General features: G+C 42.8%; 1 protein-coding gene across 1 annotated transcript in view; it reads left to right on the top strand.

The window, feature by feature from the left end:
* The window catches only part of ttc27 (tetratricopeptide repeat domain 27), a 174,091-nt gene that overhangs the window by 64,769 nt on the left and 87,785 nt on the right, over positions 1–21,537 (top strand). Inside the window, exon 9 of the mRNA XM_079512396.1 lies at positions 1,648–1,714. Coding sequence (XP_079368522.1) covers positions 1,648–1,714 — 67 coding nt within the window. The remainder of the gene's footprint in view (positions 1–1,647; positions 1,715–21,537) is intronic.

Here is a 21,537-nt window from a genome sequence, read left to right as displayed (position 1 = left end):
TTACCAGGCAGCAGTGCAGTGCAACGGCAGTGCCGGGGGGGGGGGGGGGGGGGGGGCTGTGGAAAAGGATGAGGTGTGGCTTGGGTCCAAGGCCTCAGCACCACAGTAGCCGTGTGCTTTGTCCACCTGGCAGACGCTACGCGCAGCACTAACTGTATTTAACCCATTCTGACCTGACATCAGATTCTAAAAATGTCTTCTACATCCTGACAGTTTTCTATAAAAGCTGTGTTTCTATGTCAGTCGTTCTTCGATTTTTCAAAAATAGCAGACCTACAAGCTCGTAGCGCGCCACTCGGTGGCGCGCTATGAGCTTGTAGATCTGCTATTTTTCAATAGCTAAAGCATAATATAATGCTAACACCAAAAGGGGTCCCCGCCCAAAATGGATTAAGTGGAAAAATAATAAACAAATTTTGCGAAGGAGCACCGGTTATTATTGCACCTAATCTCCCTGAAATCCAAATCCTCTTTGGTCTGGATGGAAGCCTTCCTCATAAAGCCAAACGTCTACCTCTCTGCCAGTACCTGCAACAGCTTTTGTACGATTTGATTTGCAAGCTGTTCCCATCTAGAGTTGTAGTCGCTTAACCACATGAACCCTAACCGTCCCGGTTCTGGGGATAGAGATTCAAGATTCAATACTTTATTGCCATGTCAACAGAGTTGATTGGAATTTGTTTCAGTGACATGCATTGCAGTAAAGGGGGATAGAGAGAACAATTAGAACTACACAGCTGCAGCCATATTTCGGCGCTGCCCTTAGCTTCATTGCATCAGAAAAAAGAAAACAAAGAAGAGGTGGGGGGATAGAGGGGGATGCATAGAGGGGGGGGGGGGGGGTGTAAGAAGACATCACATCACATTTCAAGTAAGATTGGTAGTCCTTGGCTGTGCAGGCACGTTTCTGGGTGGGGGGGTGGGGTCATAATAGGTTGATGTAATAATAGGTTGACGTTGTGATGCTTTGTGAGATTGTAGATGTGCTATTGCTGTGAATATACCTTTTAATAGCCCTTCATGTCATGCCTCTACTCCTCCTGGTGAGTATAGGATTTAAAACAGGTTAACTTGCTACATTCTGTTTTGATTTGTGTGTTCGCCCTTTCACTGACTTACTGACCTATTAACTTGGTGTCTATTCATGCAGGAAATACGGATACATTGGTTTGGTAATGCTAGGCCACACTGAAACTCTCTCAAACTACTACCGCGATTTGCTATGAAATCAATCGCGGCCCTTTTCTCAGATGGGCTGGTGATGTAGATTAATGGCCTTTCAGACTCGGGGGGACAATGAAACGCCATTCCATCATAACACGGGCAATACTGGCTAATGGCCAGAACACTGATGGCTCGTCAGCCCTTATCAACTAAAGCACTTGACCGTTAAATAAATCAATACTGGGGAATAAAATCATATGTCACTACATTATGATGTACAGGAAGGGGGTTCACTGCAGTCAATATAAGTCTTTCAGAACCATCCTTACTACTTTGAAGTTGAACATTGTATTTCACTGTGCAAAATGTGTAGGTCAAGTGCAGTGTAAAATGTGTATATATACGTTAATGATTTTGGGGGTGTGAATATGTGTGCATACACAATGTGCTTATTTTGTATTTACTATGTGTCTTGTCTTCTAGCACTGACTTCCAGAAGAACAACCCAGTCCACAGACTAACTGAGGAGGAACTTCAGGCCTACACAACTGTAAGTATTTGTTTCTGTCCTACTATCAGGCTCCAGTTTTAGGTAAAAACAAAAAAAACACCAAAATGGTGGTTTTGATGGCGGCGCTCATAGTCCATTACTGTGCTCATATCTCCTAACCTCCATGGCCAACAATTTCTCAAATTCGTTCATTGATCCCCTCTGCTTTCTCTCTACTGCCTAGTGCATATCTGCTTCTATTCTACTCCTTTCTGGTCCTTTCCTAAATGGTGCATTTATATAGCGCCTTTATCCAAGGCGCTTTACATAGATTGTGCATTACATTCACCCATTCATACACTGATGGCGGCAGAAACCATGCAAGGTACCAACCAGCACATCAGGAGCAATTAGGGGTTCAGTGTCTTGCTCAAGGACACTTCGACACTAACTCTGGGGGAGCCCGGGTTCGAACTGGCGACCTTGCGGTTGCCATCCGGAAGCTCTACCCTGAGCTACCGCTGCCACCACCTATTCTATATAGTTTCTCTCTCTTTCTGTCCCTGTCTCTTTTATTTCATTCCTTTGTTCTCTCGTTCTCCCGCTGCTCTGTTTTGCGAGTCTGTTGTTCGCATGTTCGTTATGTCGGGAGCTTGCAAAACCAACCCAACTTCTAGACCAATCACTTGGTCTGTTCACCGTAGCTCAGTGACGTCATGTTGTAGTTTTCGGTGATAGCGGTGGTCACCTAATCACCGAAAACTGGAGTATGAATAAGCCTTTAGTTCTCAAAGTAGTTTTCAAAGTGGGGGAGTAAGACACTATCATACTCCTTTGATGGTTGGCTGCGTCTCCCTCTCTGGTTCCGAACGTGCCATTGGAGGTAGGGTGGATTAATGTGGAGCATATAGCTGCCTTAAATTGTGGGTTGCAGCTTTCAGGAGCCAAGGAAGCTGCTGTGGGTAATGGTACTTCCATGCCATACGAATGACGTAACCTTTCATATTCGCTGCGCCCCCTATGTGCAGAAGTGAAAGTTATTTTGGAGGTGCACTCTATAGCACTGATAGCAGGGTTTCTCAAACTGGGTGCCGTGACGTGACTGAAGCCCAGGTGTCCCACAGAATACTTGGGGATAATGGGTGGACTTTGGAATTTACTAATTCTTTTATATACTATATTATTAAATCTAAACGCTATTTTCAGCTCTAATGGAAACATATTTCGTCAAGTTTTCCTCGTGATATATCTTGACATAAACATATGACATAAATATGAAACCGTACTGTAACATGACATCAATGTAAGGTGCTATAAAGTAACAAGCGCCACCATGAGACACATTTAAAACATATTGGGGTGGAGTGGCATACTGGGAGTGTGCAACTGTGCATGTAAACTTTGAAGACGACAATCGTTTTGCGAGATTAGCTGCGCTAACAAACAGACACACAGACACTGAACAGGGGCAAAAGCAATATTCCCGCCTCCTGTCTGTTGGCCTTGCAAGAGATTAAAAACAAAACAAAAAAACAATTCAATTTGAGTTCAATTTATAAGATTTTTTGTTCTTAAACTGGCTCAATACAAATCTCTAGTAGTTACTACTATATGGGTGCAGTTTGTAAACTAATCTGCACTGTGCTGGCTGCTTGTGCACATGTCCTAGCAAGGTGACGATCTTCTACGCCTCATTTGTCCACATGGAAACGGCTGTCTTTATACATACTTACTTCATCAATCTTTTTTTACCACATGGCTTTGTAGGAGGCTAGTCATCTAGCATTCTAGCATAGGGTCTTTCTGTGTGTGTATCTGTTTGTCTGGGGTTAATCGCGCCAACTGCTGGGCATTTCTTGTGTACAAGAAATGTTAGTATTTTAGCAGGTTTTTCCTGTATGTTTTATATATTTTTGAGTGGTGCAGGCGTGCAGCCACTCCATTGTGTAGCTATGTGTGGCCCTGGCTGGCTGGCTGGCTGGGTCCGTCCAAGCACGGAATTAGCGTTTTTTTCACCACCAAATGTCACTAACACACACACACACACACACACACGCACGCGTGTATAGCACAAGTACATTACAGCACCACTCAGTTGAATATAAAGAAAGAAGAGAAGCGCTGCCGTGGTCCGTGTGGTTGTGAACAGTAAACGGGTGCTCGTTGGCGAGGGTTCGTTAATGAGAATGCAAAAAAAGGGGTCCAAGGCACTCTGTTACAGTCTAGTACAAAAGCCTTTATTTAAAGCGGCATGGCAAAGAGCATTAAATAGACAGACCTAGGTGACTGATATACTGGGCTGGCCACATGAAGCCTGAGTTCAACATGGGAGCCATGTCGTTTCTTCAAACCAGTTCATTTCTTGCTTTTAACATGCATAGATTTATTTTCCATCTATGCTCCACATTTCAGTTTGAACTTCTCAGTTTGAGTTTCATTTTCACTTTTACTTCACTAGGTATTTCTAGCATGGATTTGGTTCTGTTTCGTGACATTCTTTTAACAAGGTCAATCATAAGTCAGAGTGACCCCCTACTGTGATCCCTTGACATATGCCTTTTGTCCTGTCCGTGCATTTGCCTGATGCCGCGGTGTTAATTCACCTGTAAGGCCAAAGCACCCATTGGTCTGGTAATGTTGACAATATTGCCGAACTGAAGGGTGCTTGATAAATATTTCTCCCCCTTTATGTGGCAACTTAAGCGTCCAATGTGCGAAGAGGGAGAACATTTCTAAATGTCATAATGTCTGATGGTGTGTCTGATACCATCTATGGAGAATACGCATGTGCACGCATAACTTGAAGCAGTCGTTATCGTGCTCTGCAGCACAGAGTTCCATGCGGTGTCCCCTGGGGGAGATGAGAGACGAGGGGCGGAGTCTGTAGATAGGAATGAGAATTATTGGAATGTTAGATATGTGACAGTATCCCTCTTTGTGCCTGTCTTTCTGAATCTCCCTCCTACGTCCTCATACTCGTAAGATGAGGGGTCATGTCCCCTCTCATCTCACCAGGGGGGTGGGGGGGTGGGGGGGGGGTAATTTCCGCTCCACCGCCGCAATACTCAGCAGGTGCAGCATTCAACCCCACCGCCATCACCACTGCCACCATCTCTTTCTACTACATGATACTGATATATATATATATTTTTTTTTCAACATGCCCTGCATCTGGGCAGCCCGGTGGTTTTAGAGATTAACACATTGTATCTATTTATTTTGATAAGGGGATAAGCCCCATGCGATGCAGCATCTCGTTTTCGAGGGGTCACATGTCGCTACTTTGCTCCCTGCAATGGCCAATATATCCGTCCATCTTATAGCGGGTAAACGTCTCTCTTGCCTTAACACTCCAAATGTGTACATGTATAGGTAGGTGTGTCACAGGGACAGGGACTGTCCTAATCTCCTAGGCCAGAATATCATGCGAGTGGTATTGTATTTTTCAACAGAATAACACCGCCGCGTGCCTTGGCATCTGTCGTTATCATGGCAAGTTGATATTTCCCCCTTTTGTCCATCCAAGTCTGCGAATCTTTTTTTTATTCATTTATTTTTTGTTTGGAACAAGGCTGTTGCGGCAGACCTCAGACTCTGTCTTCACCAGGACTTTCTCTCCTCGAGATAGATCAGACCATCTGGTGTTTTAATTGTTCAAATTATAAAGATGCATCTATCTCCTAGAGAGTTCTTATAAATTACATGAAAGCATCTCAAACATTGTACTGCAAGGAGAAATGGCATCTCTACAGTAACAAACTTTAAATTGTGTAGAATTACTTTGATACACTTTTTTCTTTGTTCCTCTGCGTTTTAAAGAGCTGCTTTCTGGAAGAGCAGCCGCGTGGCCAAAATCCATTGATGAGTAACGGTAGTCTGAAACCATAAAATAATATGGTGTAGTAAAAAGTGTTCAATGTATACTATATATTCTGTCTCATTTCTCTCATGTGTCAGTGTGGTTAGTCTCCTGTTCTAGGCTGTATGCGTCATTCAGACCATGGGGCTTGTATATATACGCCTTGAACTTCATGCCAAGCTTTTACTGCTGGCTTTTGCATTATGTATCTCAGTGGTGTGTGCAACTGTCTGGCTTGCGCAGTTAACCACATGAACCCTTGCGTCCAAATTCTGGGCATGTCCTAATAGAGGCGAACATCGTGGCGCCTTGTGAGCTTGTAGATCTGCTATTTTAAGGAAAGAGATTTGGTCTAGAAGAGGGAAGGAAGACCCCTGGTCCATGTATAGAGCCCTGGAGGATCCTGGTCAACAAAGCGTATATGGTTTAAGTGTTCAACTTGGGGTAGGTCAGAGTACTGAAGTACTGAGGCAATACAAGGCCCATGGTTTCTCACTGTACGCGGATACATTGATGAATTCTCTACAACTCTCACTTGAAATGCTCCCCTATGCTGCGGGGAGTGCAATATCAAAAGGCTGCATAAATACAAACTCCCCAATTGTTGTTGGGAGGGGGTGTGTGTGTGCGTGCGTGTGTGTGCGTGTGTGTGTGTGTGTGCGCGTGTGTGCGTGCGTGCGTGTGTGCGCGTGCGCGTGCGCGCGCATGCGCACGCACGGTTCTATATAGTCTCAGTGGCAGCGTTATCTAAGTAGTCCACACTCCATCACATTAACCCATTTTGACCTGGGAACGATTCTATAAATGTCTTCTAAATTTTAAGTTTTCTGAAAAAGCTATGTTTCTATGTCAGTCGTTCTTCGATTTTTCATAGCGCGCCACTCGGTGGCGCGCTATGAGCTTGTAGATCTGCTATTTTTCAATAGCTAAAGCATAACATAATGCTAACACCAAAAGGGGTTCCCGCCCAGAATGGGTTAAAGCATCTATTAAAGCATTATACATGGTCCATTCTTAAAGCCCCATGAGCCATTATATGACAGGAACTATTCACAATTATAATGGCATATAATCTGTATGCAGCAGTTGAGATTTCATACAAATGCAAGTGACTATACGGAATATTGGATAGTATTATGGTGAGTTTTCTGAATTAAGATAATTAGAAAAGTTTGTCTTTAAGTTTAGTTCAACCACTGACATTTCTGAATCGTATTGCTTTAATTAATTTAGTTATTACTTGTAATTATGTTTAAATTTTACATTCACATTATGATCACATTGATGTTTCAGTTTTATATACATTAAATTACAGTAGAGAACCTCTATCTTAAAATATTTGATCCATCTCCCCTCTCTTATTAACTGTATGCTAGAAGGCTTTTTTACCTTTCTTACCTTTATTTGTAGTCGTTACGTCCCCACCAAAGAGGTCCAGGTGTTTTTTTGTGCAAAAACTCCTTTTTGGCTATTTCCCCTACCATAAGTCCTCAATGAATTGCATTGAATTGAATGGGAATTGAATGGGGCTATGGGGTGTTGTGCTAATTCGCTTATTTCCATCGAAATAAGTAGTAAAGTGTGCCGCTTGGGATATTATTTACATTATGAAGAGAGGATATATACAAAAATAATAATTTTGAGCGATGGAAATAAGCGAATTAGCACAACACCCCATAGCCCCATTCAATTCCAATTCAATGCAATTAATTTAGGGCTTATGGTAGGGGAAATAGCCAATAAGGAACACCTGGACCTCTTTGGTGGGGACGTAACAACTACAAAGAAAGGTAAGAAAGCCTTTTAGTATGGAATTATCCTTTAAGTATTCATGGAAAGCTGCTGCCCATATACCTCCGTAATGCCAGTGGCACATTCACTGTCTGGAATAAATGAGTGATACCGTTTAGCCACTGCATTAAGGGGTATTTTGCAGAGATATTGTTCAGGCTCGTCCTTGCTTCTCTTTCTCTGCTATTCCTTAATTTATTGTGGAGTTATTGCACTCCCCCAGCTATCGCTTCTGAATATATTTGCATTCATTTTGAGAACAACATTGCCTATTTCTTAAGGGAAATTCGCTACTGGCTCAGATCGCGTCAATGAAGCATTGGATCTGTATATCAAAATGCTGGCACTCAGTCTCGGTGGGGAACGGAACAGAACTTCAATTATTCAAGTCTTCAATAGTTCAGTGGACTTTATGTCAGTGTCTTAACCACATTAACTCTGGTGTCCCTATTCTGGAGTGAACATTCGGCCAAAGACCCAGAGGGTCAAAACGAGAGGGCCTAATACAGACCCCTGGCCCTGGGGGACTCCGGCTAACAAAGTACATTTAGGGTTTTAAGTGGTATTTAGGGTTTAATATAGGATGGTTGCTGGAACGGTAATTAGCAGATTCCTTATCCAGACCAGAAGGCAAAGGAGGTGCAAAGGCCAAGTGCCTTTGCACCTCTTTTGCCTTCTGGTCTCTCCATTAAAAAAAATATATCCCTTTTATTCATATGTGTATTTCAATCTGTGTTAGGGAAGCTACTCACTGGAAATAGCTGCCACTGAGAGAAACGTAGTTGTTAAGATTAGCTGAAGCGACCAAAAAAGCGGCTAACTACATTGAAGCTAAGTTCATGAACATTTTTTAAATCGGACCCAGAAGATAAGCAAACATGGACGACGTTAAAGACAATGTGAATTGTGTTAGCTTCTTGATGCATAGCCTTTTCTACATACATTTGGGCCTTTCACCCACATGCAAAAGCATTTTTGACCCCTGCCAAAAATGCCCTTGGCCAGGGTGAAGAGTAAATTAAAAGCACTATTTACTGTTGTAGTGTTATCTAAAAGAGCTGTATGGGCTGTCATCGCTGTTATCTGGTGTTAACAGTGTTATCGTCTCGTGACGATAGTCATGTTATTTGTGTTTACTATAGTCTCAATCTAGCATGAATGATAACGTGACAGAAATAATAGTTTTGCTGCTGCTTGATAAATGTAACGAGTAACAAGTCCATATTTCCGTGACATTTGTTTTTTGAGGTTGTTTTACAATGATGGCAAGATTACAAGCAAATCACATTTAATCTACATATATACACATACACTCAACATACTGTAGAATAACAACATCTGTTAAAAGATCACCATCAGATCAACAAATAGTGTAATCAAATTGATTTTGAAACTTGTAGTTAAGCTTCCAGTCCTATACTCTGCAATGCTGATTGGAAGGCATGACCAAAGCTGTAACCCCCCTGCCGTATCCTACCCACGTGTGAACCCGTTCCCCTCTCGTCTCTCCTCACTGCCCTGCTGGGCTTGCCACAACGCCGTAGCCTCCAGGCTCAGGTGGATCGACGACCGCTCCGCTGTGATGGGATGGGAAGGGATCCCAATCCCTGAAATGATCCCAAGCATACCACAAGAGAGAGAGTGGCTGCCAGGCATGGTTTTCCACAGCTGTGGTTTTCCCTCATTGTAACGTTGGGATGTTTTAGCAGTTTTTGGCGGAGTTTTCAAAGACAAGCCAGGTCCCCATTTCTCAGCAACCGTAAGCTTGTTGGGAGACATTCCCTTACTTCAGAGACGTCATGTACAGTAACCCGATAGCCCACTTAGCCAGTACCGGTAGAGCATGGCGAGGGTACCGGCCATCCAGTGTGATGAGAACCCTTGTGAGCGGAAGGAACGTGACGGGACAGGAAATTAAAAGCAAAAAAGAAAAGAATGAAACTAATTCTCTGGAGGCTGACCCAGGGGCTGACATTGCTCGGGGCCAAAACTCCCCTCTCTTGCCTTTTAAAAACTAAAAAGAAAAAGTCTCTGGAAAACTAAGAACCACTATTCTGAGAGGATCAGTGTGTGAATTTATACATTACTGGGGGGATTACTGCGGGACTGTGCCGGCCGCTGACATTTCAGCAACTGTGCCCCAGGCAGCTTGGCGAGCCGAGCCCAGGGATAGACAGGTGAGACGGGGGAATTGTAGCTCTACTGCTCTGTTGCTGCCATCAGGAGCAGGATGTTAACAGGCATCCTGCTCCTGATGGCAGCACTGACCTGGAAATGATAGAATAAAAGAATGACAATTTCTCACTTTTCTTCAAGCCTTCCTTTTTACTTTTTTTGTGTTGCTTTTTACCCCTTTTTCTCCCCAATTTAGTCATTATGCCGTTTGATTCCTCCCCACACACATTGCTGTGTTGTCACTTCTGTTGTTTCCTACTGGCTCACCTACAAGTGAAGAGCCCCACCCGGAGGAAGTAAAGCCTTTGTCCTAATGCTCCCGTCCAACACTCCCCGCTGACAGGTGCCTCCCCAGCCTGTAGGAATACATGCAATGACCAGTATCACCCTGCCCGCCCGCTGACAGGTGCCTCCGCAGCCTGTAGGAATACATGCAATGACCAGTATCACCCTGACCACCTGGCTTCCCTCCCCCGAACGCAGGCCATTTGTGCTCGTGTAGACGCTCGACAAAGCCAGATGCAGCCTGCCCACAACCTCCGTGGTGGACTTTACCATTACGCCACCCAAGCACCTCTATTTTTGAATGAAATAAAATACAAAATAATGCATACAGTAGATATAAAAGCACAGATAGGTCAAATAAATATGCATTCACAGTCACTGACTTTGCTGGAGGCCCCAATAGCGAATGTTGTTATGCATTCCATATAACCAACATATTTTCAGGGTTTGACACTGAGGCCCAACATTGCAATAGAAATGTCATTTCTATGTATCTCTGTGATTACATAAACATTTATATATTCCTCTGATAAAAGGATTGTGTCCAGTCCAGATCCAAGACCAAGTGAGGGATGACCCATGCTGATGATTCTATTATGATAATGGCTCTTTTAAGCTTATTTTCAAGGTGATTCTGCTTTTCTTTGACAGCATAGAAACGAGAGGAGAAGATTAATGACAAAGGTCAAGCTCAAGAGTTGAATTTGTGTGTGTGTGTGTGTGTGTGTGTGTGTGTGTGTGTGTGTGTGTGTGTGTGTGTGTGTGTGTGTGTGTGTGTGTGTGTGTGTGTGTGTGTGTGTGTGTGTGTGTGTGTGTGTGTGTGTGTGTGGCCTGACATCATAGACTAATTTCTGTTCTGTACGCAAACCTTTCACTACAATTTTAGTGGCATCGATTCAGTTGAATTAGTTGTAATCACATTATGACGGTCCCAACCCAGTGTTTGGGAACCATTGCTCTCTTATGTTGCCGTCTACTATGGCAACCTAAGGCCCTGCCTACTGAATGAGAGGCTGTGGCTCAGGAGGTAGAGCAGGTCGTCCAATGATCCCTCGGTCGGCGGTTCGAATCCCGGCTCCTCCTGTCCACATGTCGTGTCCTTGGGCAAGACACTGAACCCTACATTGCCTCCAATGAGTTGGTCGGTGTGTGCTTGCCACCATTGGTGTGTGAATGTGGGAAGTGAGGACGCTGGCGTCAACTGTTCGCCGCTTCACCTCCCAATGTATGAATGAATGAACCATTGTAAAGCGCTTTGAGCACTTGGAAAAGCGCTATAAAAATGCAATTCATTAAAAATGCAATTCATTAATGGACCCTCATCAGCTCACAGCTTGGGTCAGCACAGAATCCTCTCGGGTCAGAACAGAACCATCCTTAGACAGTAACATAAGCCAAGGCCCTATGGACCACAGTTTTCCAAACAGCGGGTCGGGACTCTGGCTCATCTGTGGGTCGTGGTGCATTTTTGTGGGCCGCGAGTAAATATCTTGTTAATATGTTTTGTTTCCTACATTTATTTTTATTTTTTTAAGCAAAAGACTAAAGGGGAAAAAAGGGGGAAAAAACAATTGAATTGAAAACGGACTCAATGAATTTTCCAAATGTGGTAAATACATTAAAAAAATTAACGAAATTCCATTAATTAGAAAACAAATGTTTAAGAAGTTATAGATCTGATATTTTCACTTGATGGGTCAAAATTGTCTTTTGGTGTCTCGAGCTAAAAGGTTTCTGTGAACCACGTGCGTGCTCTGGCCCTACTGAATGGACGGACCCTCATCAGCTCAACAGCTTGAGTCCAAATGGGAGAAATCAATGGGTCTTTTTGTCCCTTGTGACTGACGGCTCCCTGCCATTTTACTCTGTCTCAAATTCAAATGCATGGAATGTACTTCCTATTTTATGGGCACGACGGAGTCCAAGAATAACCTGCCCAGTGATGCAGAGCTGGAGGTGAGACTCATCATCGACTGGAGGACACTGTTTCTTTCTCCTCTTCCCTCTCTTCTTTCAGATTAAGTGTTTTTCTTTTTCTTCCTTTTTTGGTGGTAAATGATTGCCCAGCTGAGGTAGCACTTCTGCTGTAATTAAACCCGGGAGACCGATTGTCAAAGCGTAAATACCATTTTTGAAACAGCCACTGACGGTGCATCAGATTTTGCCAGCTGCTAGCCTAACACCCTGTATTTTATATACGTAAGATTAATTTATTTGTCCCGGTACAATGGAAGTAATTTTAGTGTTGGTGTTAGTATTAGTAAGAGGGTTATTTGCCAAAGGGAACTACACTAATTATGATATATGCTTTATGATGACGTGGTATGGGATTCACTCCCTCAATTGTAAATGCGTCTGCATATGTATACAGTAATTATATAAACACTTTCCTCTCTATATGCATGTGGTGTGGTGAACTGAGCCCAATGATTGTTTCTCCTATTCATTTGAATTTAAAGGCAATTTGCCTCTGCTCTGAAACGATTCACTCAAAAGCTCAAAACGAGCTATGCATTCACCATTCTATTAACCCATTTTGGGTGGGAACCCCTTTTGGTGTTAGCATTATGTTATGCTTTAGCTATTGAAAAATAGCAGATCTACAAGCTCATAGCGACTGACATAGAAACATAGCTTTTTCAGAAAACTGTCAGGATGTAGAAGACATTTTTAGAATCTGATCTCAGGTCAAAATGGGTTAAGAAAAGGGTACTGCCAGTTTCCTCCAGTTACCTACTGCCGAGAAATTCAATTTCCCAGAAAATGATTTCAATATGTCAGAATTGTTTGTTGCCATAATCACTGTAGTTACACCCTTGATGGCCCCTTGGCTATTATACGATATGTCCTGGTCTGCCATTAACGAAAAGGTAATGATGCCGTGGACGCAGGGTTTGAACACCACCCAGCAGTGCCGCTACAGACTCCAAACGTGATGTCATGCATTACGATTCCCTTGCCGTCTGAGGCAGCAGAAATGTGGGGATGTCACGGCTTGCTTCCTATGCCAATGACGTGATGTGTTCTATTCTGGCCCATATCCGGATCACTTCATCCCAATGTTGGTTCGTCCAAACTGGGTAGCTTTTTATGTCCTTTTCTGTGTTTTTTTCCGTACTACTCAGCACATATTGTCTTGTGCTGGTGGTGACAGGAGTTCTGAACTACCACCCATGGGTGTGTCACCCACCACTAGCCTTAGCTCGTATCAGCAGTTCATTTCCTTTTTTATCGTTGAATAGTTGGAATCACACAGTTATATTTTCCCACACTGCTGGAACAATATGTGGTCCTGGACCCATTTTGTTGAAATGGGCTGCTTCCCTGGTCTGAATCCACTTTACGCGTGCCGTACACCCACTCTGGTTGATCTCGCTATCAAAGCCCAGCCAAGGGTATTGCACTCCCATCAGGCTCTGTCTGGTGATGCTGAAATAAAAGACAGCTGGAGGTACAAATCGAAGAGATTTTATAAAGGCAGTGATAGTTTGTTTAGATTGCATTATTATGGCTGAGGTGAAGCTACAGTAAATGGTATCTACTGTATACACCTAAATGTTCATGTGAAGCTCAGTTTGTGCTTTGCTTAACCCATTTAGGCCTGACCTCAACATTTAAAAAAATTCTTCTAAATCCTCCAGTTTTCTGAAATAAATATTTTCACGATTTTTCTAAAATAGCAGACCTACAAGCCGAGTGGCGCGCTACGAGCTTGTAGATCTGCTATTTTTCAATAGCTAAATTATAACATAATGTTTAAAACACCAAAAGGGGTTCCCGCCCAAAATGGGTTAATATTCTGCCTGTGTGCTAATCTTGGTGGACTGTGGTATGTTGAAGAATTGGAATAACTGACATGCTTTAATCAAGTGTGCAAATAAAGAATTATTTCAAGCACATGGTTAGTGTGTATTCACTATTTGTAGGGAAAAACTATGCTGTAACACTTCCTGACAAGTCAACAAAGGTCAATTTCATCTCAACCTTTTATAGATGTGTTTGGAACACAGATAGACTGAGTGGTCTGTTTCAAGTGATAATATCAGCATTGGATTGGAAGGAAAAAAATCCATCAAGCGCTGATCATCGCTGAGCTAGCCCCCTGTGAAACGGCAATTTTCTCTCGAAAGTAAGTTGTCAGAGGTATTGCTGTCTCCTGTGTGGCGGTTCTTTTGTTTTCCCCCTGCTGAAGGAAATATTTTGTCCGTCTCTTGCCTGGCTGCTTCCACCTCTGCCAGACACGAGTCGATTAAGAGGAGAGGAAACGAAGGGGGGGAGAGCGGGAGAGGGCACTAATTGATAGGTGAGAAAGTGAGTCATGCTGCAGTTTCCCCTCGCTCTGTCTGTTTGTCACATAGCTCGCACAGCAACTTCCTTTAAGCCATTTTGACCTGAGATCAGATTCTAAAAATGTCTTCTACATCCTGACAGTTTTCTGAAAACGCTATGTTTCTATGTCAGTCGTTCTTCGATTTTTCTAAAATAGCAGACCTACAAGCTCGTAGCGCGCCACTCGGTGGCGCGCTATGAGCTTGTAGATCTGCTATTTTTCAATAGCTAAAGCATGACATGATGCTAACACCAAAAGGGATTCCCGCCCAGAATGGGTTAAGATGGGAAAAGCACAAGAAGACTTTTGCCGATGAAGAAGAGGTAATTACTCTGAGTTGAAGCACAAGCCGCCGCCGTACACCTCACCAGGCCACAGCGATTGATTTTCATTCTTAGTCCTGTTTGTTAAATGAAATGTCGATCCTGCAGAGATAATTAACTTTTAATTGCTATTGGATTTTTTGCATTTTGTGGAGAAGGTTTAATGACAGTCAGAGGCCCCCCCAACATTTCTATTAGTAGTACAGTTTGTTGGGGGAAGTTTGGCTTCAAATGGATCTGCCATTCAAAGAGATGTAAGTGAAAGCTCATTCATCTCAACGGTGTGTCACATAATGCCCACTGGGGCTGCAAGATAGTGCCAAACAAGTCATATTACCACATTATTTGCAAGATATTGCATTTGGTTACTGTCAGGCAGAAACCTTGTATCTCTATCATTTTATTGTATTTTTGAGGGGGGCTAGCCCCTCCTATATACAGGTTTAATGTTTGTTTTTCCTTAGACAAACGCCATTGACAATGGACAGAGTTTAATGTTTGTTTTGTCACCAACACAAACATTAAATGCCATTAACAATGAACAGAGTTTAATGTTTGTTTTGTCTGCGTTTGTTTTGTCCTCGATGTTGTAAGATGATAAGAGACGCCCCTCACTTCACACAGGTGTGATTTTTCTTTTTGAGGAGCGCTAGCCCCTCCAATGCATGGCTTTTGAAGATTACGTCATGTGGCAGCCAAATCTATGGACTTTTTAAAGGTTACAGGCTTTATAAATGTTTAACCAATGTAAAGTAGTAGAACAGAAAATGTGAGATTCTGCAAAGCAGAAAGCACCAGAATGTTCAGAAAGCCATCTGAACATGCTGCTTAACATGTGCATCTTCAGACCCAGAATGGATCATTATTTCACTAATCAGTGCTGCAGTTTCAGCAATGGCCTTTTAGCGTTGTACCCTATTGTGTGTGTGTGTGTGTGTGTGTGTGTGTGTGTGTGTGTGTGTGTGTGTGTGTGTGTGTGTGTGTGTGTGTGTGTGTGTGTGTGTGTGTGTGTGTGTGTGTGTGTGTGTGTGTGTGTGTGTGTGTGTGTGTGTGTGTGTGTGTGTGTGTGTGTGTGTGTGTGTGTGTGTGTGGCACGCACAAGTGCATGTTATTAGACTTACTGGAATTGGGATTGCTGGAGGGGGAGATGAGTTTCTTTTTAGAGCGACACACCTGGATGAGTCTCTTTCCTCCCCTTGGACAGCCACTCCCTGGCAGTAAGAGTGATTGATTGCCCTCCTGTTGTCCATTTGTGGAAAGGGGAGGGCAGGGTCTAGCATCGATCGAGAGCCACAGAGAAACGCAGAGACAAGAAACGGTACCTGAATAGAATTAATCCTCTCCCTTGTATCTCTTTTGTCATTTGGGGCTAGAAGAGATTGCGTACAACAAGCTACAATGCTGAACAGAGCAACGGACTCGGTGTACTGCGGGTCACACAATGGTGCTGCTTCCCAAAAGGGGCAATATATCGTGGCCTGTGTGAAACTGCTCAGCAGAGATTTGTCCATTTAGGTAGCGATTGTTAAATGGTAACGTAAAGCCTATTTCATACTTTATAGAAGGATGGTGTCACTTGTTTAAAGGAACTGAGATTCAATGTAACAACTGGAACAAGTTGGATTTGTGATGAGTTGTTAATCAGTTTTGATCAACATCATCATTTTTCGACCCAGTTCCTGCTTACTGATGCCTGTGTCCCTATAGCGATGACATCAGGGAACGACAGTTTTCTACCTCTGGTCTGCTTTGAGGCAGGACTCCAGAGAAGAAGGGAAGATATAACCTCATTGTCAGCTCTGTAGCAGTGGCCGGCAAACTGTGTTCTTCTGGATCGGACTAGTGAAGAAACACGGGGAAGGTTGCCGTATATTAGATTAGTCGATGGGTGGCTCTTCCAAGACCGATTTTGCGCTCTCATTAGAAGTGTAGTGTAAGTGCCATCCAACCGATTCTCTAGTTTCATTGAAAGTGTCCATGTCTCGGAGCCATAGAGTAGAATCGGCTCAAAGGTCGTCCTAAATATTTTTACTTTTAACATCTTACTAAGCTGGTATGACTAGATCTTATGCATGTCATTGCAGGCTGACCAGGCGATACCCTTCCTAGTTTGAAAGTCCTTTTTGGAAGAAGATGTATATGAACCCAACCTGTTTCAGAGGAGAGTTAAGTGTTTTTATAATGTGGTTATTGTTGGATTTGCATATATTTACGTATTCAGTTTGGGTCTCGTTGAGATAAAGACCAACACAGTTGGAGGCCTGCTCAAGAGACTGAAGGAGAGCCTGAGCGTATTCCAATGATTGACTGATAAGCGCGATGTCATCAGCGAAATCAGTGTCGTCGGTTAGGTATTTAGCAGGATGACGAGAGCTTCTCCTAGGGGTTAGTTGGTAGCCCTTATCTTTGATAGTATCAACTGACATACGAAGAACATAATCAACAACAATAATAAATAGAAACGGGGCAAGTGTGTCGCCTTGGAGAATGCCAGCAAGGATGGGGAATGATGGTGTTTCTCCGTCAGGAGTAAGGATGATCGCTGAGGTATTTGTGTATATAACTTTTATGGCATTGATCATTTTGTCGGGGATACCATATCATTTAAGAATTTCAAAAATGTTGGCTCTGTCCACTGAATCAAAAGCCTTTGAGAAATCAACAAAGACTAGTGCGAGATCGATGTTGCAGAGCCTGCGATGCACTTTAAGCTTGTCGATAGTCTGTTTTTGCTACTTTTGTGTGACAGAATGACAAAGTAGGGCATTCATTACGAAAATAAAATAAAATACGGAGATAAGAGGTTTCAGCTTGACAGTATATGCAATGTGGCCCTCTGAAGTGAGTGTGGAAATATAGTGGCCCTCTCCTGCTCTCCATCATCAAAGCCCACACCTGGTCTAACATAATGAAGGAAAAAAACACTACACATGTTTGACTGTGGGCACTGTCAGACATACAGTAATCCATCTCTTTTCTCTGCTTCTCTTCCATCCATGAGCTGGGTTAGAACAACGGCTTGACTCGGTACCGCGTCTCATTGTTGCTGAGTGGAGATGCGAGCGTTCCAGGCAGCTGCTGGCTCTGTGAGCAGGCATCTTCCCAGCCTACATGTGGATCCAGGAATCTGCAGGCTGGTTAGATGGTTGTCACATGTCTGGCCTTCTTCATCGACACCCCAACCTCTGTCATCCTCCCTTGACGACCGTCTGGGGAGTGCCTCCGAAGTGCCAATTATTGTCTTAACTTTCCTTGGAAACTTTTCACCCGTATGTACCAGCAGTTCTTAGTCTCTTAGTTTGAAATGGCACTCTATATTTATAGAGCTTAATGATATCCACAAAAAAAGGAATGAATTCTGTGTCATATCTATGGCTGTGGCAGGTTTATGCCAGAGCGCTGGCACTTCCACAGAAAATTATTTAAATGAGCAGAAGGGTGTTATTTGCCAAAAGTCAACGTAGTTCCATTTACATCCGTATGCCATTTTAAAAGCAATCGAGCGAGGTTGGCAGTGGGATATTCACTGGGCAATTCCGTTGGTCAACACAGCCTGTTCGACCATCTGCAGGTGGTGCAAGCTAAACAGAGAGGCCTTTTGGGAAAACGCTTGTGTCCTGTTGCCGACCCTGAACTCCGGTCCATGAGTCATCCGCCCTGCCTTGTTTCCCCTTCAACTCTTTAAACTTATCAAACGGCAAGGGAAATTAAGAGCACGGGGATGCCATCTTACATCATAATATGTGTACTTAAGCCCAGAACTCGGATACTATTGACCTTCTTCATTGGTGCCGATAAATAAGACAGATATCTCCCTGTAACGTTTCACTGTTCTTTGGAATGAGAACAAGGGAGGTTTTCAAGGCTTTTACTGTAATAGAGCACATTATTGTCTGGCACGGCCAAGCTGTAGATGAATTGTTTACAGTTGCCACCGATGATGAAAGGCCCTGTAGTTCATATTGCTCCATTATGTCCATAATCACACTGGAGGTTTAGTTCTGTATTTCAGTCCTAACTTGTATCACAGCTGCCTGATGGTCCAGGAATGAGTCAAAGGAGCATCTCCGATTTTGAAGGGTTGACTCAAACTACAGTTGGCAAGGGAAAAATCTAGTTGGAAAGCTTTAAGCGGTCAGAGGGAGAAAGCATAACTAGCCACGGAGGTTAATTTATTGCCCTGGGGTTTATGTGACTGTCCTGACATAAATCTTCCAACTCAGCTACAGCCTGATGTCTTAAGCAGAGATCAGGTTCAGATTCATCTATATTTTGATATTCATTAACACATTAGTTTGAAGTGGTTTTCAAAATGTATTAATGGATGATCTTATCTGTCTTATCAAGGAAAGTGTATAATTTGCACATTTTAGTCTCAGGAAGTTCTTGAGATTTAGTCGACACTTTATAAAGTCGTCCATGTTTCTGCAGCTGTCAAAAGATTCCATGTCATATATATTATTAGTCTGTGTCACTGGCATCAGACGGCTACGTCGCAGAATTGTACATCGCTTCCTCTTGACACAGTTTGTCTTGTCACTTCTGTCACATCTGAATGTTTATACGGCTCAGTGCACACTGTGCACCCCCATCCTGCAAGGTTATGTTTTACCTCCTCACAATTTAAGCAAACAAAAAATAAACCACACCCGTGTGAACTGAGTTGTGCAAGGTCTTATATAGTCTGATCAGCTATGTCAGTGACGTCACACACTAACCATAGCAACCATGCTCGTTTTTTTGGTACGAACAAACACGGGTACACGGGTACAAAGCCAGTTGTTGGAGTGGTTTGCACCACTCAAAAACCCTAAACTGAGTCAGAACTTGGTCGAAAGAAGTGCTTGGTGTTTTCGAGGCAGACTTGTCTAAATTAGGCATACTGTTAATGTGGTGGTGGGCTGTTGCCAATATTACCCAATATAATGAGAAGGGCAGAAAACACTGTCCCTGGGATGCAACACCCTTTGGGCCTGTAACTTGTTTGCTTCTCATTGTATGGCAACATTTCAATAGCTACTGTATCAGCAGGGTTTTCTAGAATTGCCCATTTACACCAGGTTGCATCAGAAAATTCTCATTCATTCCATTTATGTACAATGGCTAAAACACATTGGATTTAACCCATTTTGGGCGGGAACCCCTTTTGGTGTTAGCATTATGTTATGCTTTAGCTATTGAAAAATAGCAGATCTACAAGCTCATAGCTATGAGCTTGTAGGTCTGCTATTTTTGAAAAATCGAAGAACGACGGACATAGAAACGTAGCTTTTTCAGAAAACTGTCAGGATGTAGAAGACATTTATAGAATCTGATCTCAGGTCAAAATGGGTTAAACATACTGCATTAGAGTAGTATAAATGTACAGTATAGGCTTTCTATTCTATGTGTCCTATGTACAATATATACATACACACAATGTGCAAGATCAAGTACTATAAAGTAATGACTGAATCCACAGGCTGCACTTTTTACAATAGGGTTGCACCATGGCTGTGCACTGCAGTTATTAACCCATTTTGACCTGAGATCAGATTCTAAAAATGTCTTCTACATCCTGACAGTTTTCTGAAAAAGCTATGAAAGTTCGATCTTTCAAAAATAGCAGACCTACAAGCTCGTAGCGCGCCACTCGGTGGCGCGCTATGAGCTTGTAGATCTGCTATTTTTCAATAGCTAAAGCATAACATAATACACCAAAAGGGGTGTTCCCGCCCAACATGGGTTAAAATCATGTTGATAATGTTGTGGGTATGACTTCAGCCATATGATATGGCTAATTAATTGAATGTATAATGTTCAATTCAGAATACCTTTATAGTCAGAATCTTTTATATTTTGAGTGTGTACTCCTCTTTGCAGATCCACTCACCAAAAGACTCACTTAACATTGCCTCAGTTTTCAATGTATTCGGTATGTATGAGCCAGCTTATGTAAACTTGTGTCAAGGATAGGACTTGAGATTTTCCCAAACTCATGTATCTGTAGACCTTTTGAGTGTCAGAAGACTTGGCAACAAAACCCGTGGCCATTATTTAATTAGTGTGTCTCCAGCCAACAAAAGTAGACTGGATATTTACGGGAAGATATTTCAACGTTATGGTCATTAGCCAAGGACTTAACATAGTGTTTGATCTGCGATATGCACACTGGGATCACATTCAGCCCAAATGAATTATATGGCTCAAGAGCAAATAATAGGGAGCGTGATTTCACCGGTATTGTTCACGCTGTACACAAGCGACTGTAGGAGTGAGTCAGACAACACCTGTATTGTTACATTTGCAGACGACACAGCTATTGTTGGTCTGATTGAGGATGATGAGATAAGCTATCGAAGAACAGTGGACGAGTTTGCCGGTTGGTGCAGGAGTAACTTCCTTCAGCTGAATATAAAAAAAACTAAGGTCATATTTGACCTTAGGACTGGTGCTCATGCACACCAGGAAATAGTCATTGGTGGGGATGGGGTAGTGATTGTGGAGGAAGTACTTGGGTACAACGATTGATTCCAAGCTGACATGGAATTCCAACACTCATTCCATCTATAAGAAAGGTCAGCAGAGGCTGCATTTTATGCGCAGACTGAGACAGTATAACATGGAAAAAAATGTTATGGCACTTTTTCATCGATCCTTTGTGGAGAGTGCATTGACATTTTGTTTTGTTTCATGGTATGGCTCATTATCATTGGTTAATAAGAACAAACTCCATAAAATCATCAACGTGTCCAGCAAAATAGCTGGGGTATGATTTGAGAGTATGACCTCAATGTATGAGACCCGGGTACTCAGGAAGGGGAAAGCTATTACTAGGGACAATACACACCCGTTACACAGCCAATACCATCTTTTACCATCAGGGCGACGGTACATGGTACCTTCTCTGCAGGCTAGGGCCTCAAGATCGTTTGTTCCCATAAGTATAGGACTTATGAACAAGCAGGCCCCATCTCAGTTCCGTGCATAAAGTGTGATGTGATGCCTCTTGGAACTATGACTGGTGGCCTTCTGTTGGCATTGTTTCTTTATTGTCTATGTACTGTGTGATCTGTTAGATCTATCTATCTATCTATCTATCTATCTATCTATCTATCTATCTATCTATCTATCTATCTAT

The sequence above is a fragment of the Electrona antarctica genome (assembly GCF_951216825.1).
Source record: "Electrona antarctica genome assembly, chromosome: 10".
In the NCBI taxonomy this organism is placed as follows: Eukaryota; Metazoa; Chordata; class Actinopteri; order Myctophiformes; family Myctophidae; genus Electrona; species Electrona antarctica.
The sequence above is the reverse complement of the archived record's forward strand: the minus strand, read 5'-3'. Positions and strand labels throughout refer to the sequence as shown.